Source organism: Belonocnema kinseyi, chromosome 5 (genome assembly GCF_010883055.1).
Source record: "Belonocnema kinseyi isolate 2016_QV_RU_SX_M_011 chromosome 5, B_treatae_v1, whole genome shotgun sequence".
Taxonomy (NCBI): Eukaryota; Metazoa; Arthropoda; class Insecta; order Hymenoptera; family Cynipidae; genus Belonocnema; species Belonocnema kinseyi.
In genome coordinates, this window is record NC_046661.1 from 135,806,729 (window position 1) to 135,812,771 (window position 6,043).

A 6,043-nucleotide genomic window follows, 5' to 3' on the forward strand; every position below is an offset into this window, starting at 1 on the left:
GGACAATTGCAACTGAAAATAACTTCATTCGCAACAGAACATGATCTGCTTCCGAAGACAGTCAAAAAGCCTCAAGTTCCGAGAAGCATACAATGTGCGAAGAAATTCGAACTATGTAAGTAAATTATAATAAATTTATTGTAGCTTCGCTGGAGAATCAGACCTATAACCAAGTCCCTGGTATGATTGACCAGCCTGTCCAAGCGTGCGAGGAAGGGTTTCGCTCGGATATCTTCGCATAACTACATAACTATTTTCAGTCTCAAAATGCCAAACAGCATTTTTATCGATAAAAAGTCAAGCTTTCGTTTGAAAATACTCAAAAAATAAATAAAAATTGCTCAAAAAGCAGAATATGTTAAATAACCATTTTAATTGACAATTAGCTCATAAAAATTAAAAAATTAAAAACAATAGATTTCACAGAATGAAAGAGCATGAAAAACTCTTCAGAGATCACTCATAGAAAATTCAATTCTCATTTGTAGAAAGAAAGTTTTGACCATTTGAATATACCCACTTTGCCCGGGGGATGCAAATTTCACCCCCTGTAGTTCGAGGAGGGATGGTAGTATAATTATATAAATTAGTGGGTGGACTTCTAGCATATAGGCAAGCAAACTCTGAAAATATGAAGACGCTCGGAAGGCATGATTTTTAAAGTTGGAGCAGTCCATATGATTGTTGAATTACATGAATAATTAAAAATAATTAATAATCCATAATTAATAATAATAATCATATGAATCATTGTAAGGGGACAATATTAAATTTCTGCTTGTTTTCCACAAGCAGGTTATATTGTAATATATATATTTCAACCACGAAAGATTTTAATTACAAATTGAAAACAGTTGAAATAATTAAAAGAGAATCGAATTTTAATTTAATCTGTTGATAGCTTAACATAAGCAGATTAATTTTCAACCAAACAGTTGTATTTTTTTCGTGAAAGATGAAATTTATAATGACAGTGATAAATTTTCGAACCAAAAAGACGAGTTTTCAACAAAATTAGTTGAAATATTTATAAAAAAAGATTTTTCAGTCCAGAATGAAAAAAAAATTTCAACCAATCTGTTGAATTTTCAAATAAATTTATGATATTATTGTTATTATTATTGATATTATTTAATATTAATCTATCGTATTACATTGTAATGCATGCTTAATAATTTGTATCGAAGAATTAAATATAGGAGTAATTTTTTATTTACTTACCTGAGCAGTTGTCAAAATTTGAGGTTCAAATTACAGATTGCAATAAAATACGTTTAATTTCTTTTTTAGAATAAATAAACGATTCGACGGCAAGAGTGGAGCTTATTATTAATATAACTATAACAAAATACTGCCTCATTTAATTTAAAATCCGGCGAAAGTGGCCGTCCCAGTAAGGCCAACCAGATTATGCAAATGACGTTTAAGTGTCCGAAACTGAGACAGTCAGCGACATCTCGTCCCAGCTTAGGCAGCTTCGACAAAAATTTGTCCTAATGCGGGACACTTGAATATACATACTTATTGTAAAAACATTTATTACTAAATGGCTATAAAAGGTATGCAGAAAGTTTTTAAGTACAAAAAAATGGCGAGTTTTGCAGCGGTTCATTCACAGATTTTTAGGAGTCATTTTTATTATTTTTCACCAAATGCATAACTAGCCAAAACAAAAATAAATATTGGTAATAAATTCATAAGAACTTTATAAATGCTAGAAGTTTTTACTTTGATGATTTATGTTAGAATATAAAAGATACTCAACGATAATTATTATTTTACCAGCATTGGACATACATTTTATGATGTCCCAGTAATAGTTGGTTTACCTTATGCAATTTTTTTTTGTTAATATAAAATGTATTACTTTTACTTGATTCATTTTCATCGTCGATCATAATGGACCTCTTTTCCAAATTTTTCTCAATTTTTTAAAGGATTCGAGTTGCGTCATTTAAATTTTTTTTTATTAAAATCATTCTTTTTGTGACTTTTTATCCAGGTTTTTTTTGTCAATTGAAAAAATTACAGTTAATAATACAATTTTAATCATTTTAATTGTAAATTTTAGAAGCTATAGAAGTCACAGTATACAGAATGGTCAGCATAAACGATAAAGTACTGCTAATGATCGACAAGGAAAAATCAAATACATAATGGCCTTAGAGAGTAGTTGCTATTTTAGCCCTTCAATATATTGAATGTTAGACAGCTGTATCTTACGTCAGCCATCCGCCTTACGGTAGAAATTTTTTCCGCCATAATTCCACAAGTATTTGATCTTTGTTTCTCTCCTAAGACCTTTTCGTTGTCAATGCATCCCATCTTCAAGGTAGAGAAGTCTCTCTTAATCTTACATCTTGCAATAAGTTCATCTCGTAGATCTTGTCTACCGAATTTGGCTACAATGATCGGGGGGAGAAGATGGAGGAGTGAGTCATTCAAGGTGCTTTCATAAATCGATGCAGTTTTACAGCGTCATCCTCACGAATATTTGCGTCTAGAGCCCTGGCGACAGAATCCATGGAGGCCATGAGGTCTTAGTTCGGCTTAATAAGTACACCATGAATTTCCAGCGTCGTATGAAGAGCCGCTTGTTCGTTGACACTGAGCGCATGCTCAATAGTTACCACTGTAGCTTTCAGATCATTCGCTTCCTACTTGACAAGTTGAATTTACTCATTTTGCACTTTGGAACTAGATTCCAACGAGTCTATACGCTTGGTCTTATTAATTAGTTAATTCTTAATTTCCGAAATAATCGAATTAAGTTCGTCATTAAATTTTAACTGTCTTAATTCAAATTCGCTGAATCTTGCCATATTCTCACGTGACTGTGTAAGCGCTTCGCTTTGGCCGTCAGAGACCACTTTGCGCAAGAGTTCAACGAGTCCCGGTTGTAGGATGTCAACATTTTCCGTGGGAGTGACGGTGAAGGGAGTAGGGGGTACAATACCTGCACTATAAACATCCTGTAGAGTAGTGATTTTAGGGTTTACCCTTGGGTTGCTAAAAACTACTGTATAGTTGTCACAAATGGCCAATGGAGAACATACCTTGCAAACATAGTCACGAAATATAAATTTTTATGTAACTAAATACTTTAAAACTGATATCAACACAAAAAATTGAGGAGCGGTAAATTTACACGTCCGCATTTGATATCCGTAAGAAAACACCTGAATAATTTCCCAGGTAAAATATTTGCCAAAAAAGGCCAAGGTTATTCCTGGAGTGATTTTTAGCGAGGAATCCAGTAGTGACCTTGAATTTAACCTTGTGCTTGACCTTTAAGGTGATTTCAAGGTCAACTTTTTTTAATGGGAACCCCTATTTTTGACAATAGCAATCGAAAGAGTGGAAAATTTCACGTCCGGCTCAGGTGTTTACAAAAAAGGTGGAGGTCATCGTTGGAGTAATTTTTAACGAGGAACGTAAAATAACACTAAATGTAAAAAATAGACTTTAAAATGAGCTTGGAAGCCCAACCTCAAGTTCAAATTCAAGGTTACCACTGTATTACTCGTTAAAACTTACTCCAAGAATGACATCGACCTTTTCCGTAACCACTTGAGTCGAAGCAGTAAAAATTGGACGCGACCCGTACATTGGTCCAGCCTAACATTCTTGAGCTGAAGTTCAAGGTTATCCTTGACCAATGACCTGAGTACATTTTTGGACGTAAAATTTCCTGCTTTTTCAAAACACCGTTGTCAAAAATAGGGTTTCCCATACAAAAAACAAAGTTGACTTGAAATAACCTTGAAGGTCTTGCTCAAGGTCATCCTGGACCCATGAACTGAGCAAATGTTTGTATGTACAATTTCCCTTTCTTATGATTGCCGTTCTCAAAAATAAGGTTTCCTATTCAAATAAACTAAATGCACATTGAAATAACCTTGAAGGTCAAGCTCAAGGTCATACTTGACCCGTGACCTGAGTACATAATTGGAAATAAAATTTCTCACTCTTTCAATTACCGTTGTCAAAAATAAGGGTTCCCATTAAAAAAGACAACGTTGACCTTGAAATTACCTTGAAGGTCAAGCTCAAGGTCAAATTTAAGGTCACTACTGGATTCCTCGTTAAAGCTTACTACAAGAATGATCTTGACCTTTTTGAAAATATATTTTACCTGGAAAATTATTTAGCTGTTTCGTTACTTTTTGGACACACTGTATAATTAGCATAATTAGTACATATTATATGACGTGATCCGAGAAAAGGAACCTACTGAGCAAAACTAAAATTTTACAGGGCAAGCGATGGACAATTCTTTAACGCTGTGAACACATTCAAAGCCTCGTTTTCAATCATTTATGTCTTGTGAAATAATGCAGGTACAACATCTCTGATTGCATCCCCAGAACGATCAGTCATTGAGTTAATTGATTTGCTCAGCAAACAAAGATCACCTATGAACTAGATGCGCTATAATTTCTCAATAAACTCTTTTAAAACAGAGTATCTCATATTTTATTTAAATGTATTTAAATCAATGAGAATCTTATTCTGGTAATTTTTTATTGCAAGGAAATAATTCCCAGCTTGGAATATTACAAAATTTCAAAGAACTTAATATCAATAACCAAAAAAATCGTTCGGTGATCATAAACTTGTTTATAATTTTAAACATCCTGTGGATTATTATTCAGACATGCACTAAGAGAACCTTAATGATTGATGCTTAAAAATTTTTATATCCTTGAAGATTGGCCAGCGCTAGATCTGGATCAGACTTGAGTGTAAAGATGATAAGAAAAAGGAAATTATTTCTATAGTGTTAATTATGTATTTTCGTAAATTTTAGGCTAGCTGAGACCAGACTTGGGCCAGATCCGACATTAAAATGCTAGAAGATTTTTCCCATAGCTCCAATTAGTGCATTCTCAGCTATTCGGAGGAAAATTCATACCATGAACATAATAAGGGGTGTGTAACCGTGAACCATAGACAGAGCCTCCTGGTATTATAACATAAATGTGGTTGATGCGTGGAAGTCGTCGACTATGAAGATTGTAAGGACGGAAATCTTCAACTGTCTTATAATATTCAAAAAATTGTAATCGGAATTCAGCGTACGTTGGACGATCCTGATTAGGATTATGACCGGGAGTCTCATGATATAAAGTGAGTTTTGTGTTCAAATGATAGTTAACGTCCAGTCGTATAAAAGCATGATAATCCGTAATTGTTTCCACACGCCTAGGTAGTATCCGAAGTATCGGTTTTATCCAGGTGGGAAAGTTGGCATGGCCGTACTCAGCTAGAGTTGCTCGGTAAGTAGAGTTGTCCGACATTACTACTTTAAGAACACGCGGAACAGCAACTGGAACAAAACCTCGTCCACCTAATTATGTAACAGAAAAATTGACGTTTATTAAGTTCTTATACACTAGTAACTCAAACTTTCAACAATTTGGAACAATCGTAGGTCATGCAAGAAATGAGCTGTGTATGCACGAAACAACCAAAAATTATTTTTTGAAGCAGTTTTTTCTATGCATTTTTCAATTCTGAATCCAACATTCACCTTTTTACTCCAATAACTCAAACCTTTTATTGGAATAATCGCTCAAAAATGCAACTTTTGATCTCACAATAAAATCAAGAGAAATTAAGTGAATTCAAATGGATCTGAAAAATTGAAATAGAGTACAAAAACTAGGAAAATTCAAGACACTTTACAAGAGTTCAAAAAAATTACAGAGAACTCTATCAGGCTAAAAAAAATTCTGCAGGAAATTCGGTAATCATTACAGAAATTCTATACTTTCCCTTATTTAACTGGAAATCATGTAACTTCAGCAGAGTTTTTTTTGCCTGATAGTGAAATTCTTGGGAACTCATGGGGATATCTGGAAATGTGACACAATTTAAGTCAATCTTATATTCAATTAAAAAAATCTCAAGAAATTCTAGTAAATTTAAGTTAATTCAATATAATTAGAGCACAATGATTCGCTTTACGACATCTTTGTCTTATGTTTGAACCTGGTGGAATTGTTTGGGATAAAAAATGAGTTATGGCCTTGGTTTATGC

General features: G+C 33.5%; 1 protein-coding gene across 1 annotated transcript in view; it reads right to left on the bottom strand.

Annotated features, from left to right (window-relative positions):
- Nucleotides 1-4,603: 4,603 nt before the first annotated feature.
- The window catches only part of LOC117173226, a 17,778-nt gene continuing 16,338 nt past the window's right edge, over nt 4,604-6,043 (bottom strand). Inside the window, exon 2 of the mRNA XM_033361687.1 lies at nt 4,604-5,350. Coding sequence (XP_033217578.1) covers nt 4,890-5,350 — 461 coding nt within the window. The 3' untranslated portion in view covers nt 4,604-4,889. The remainder of the gene's footprint in view (nt 5,351-6,043) is intronic.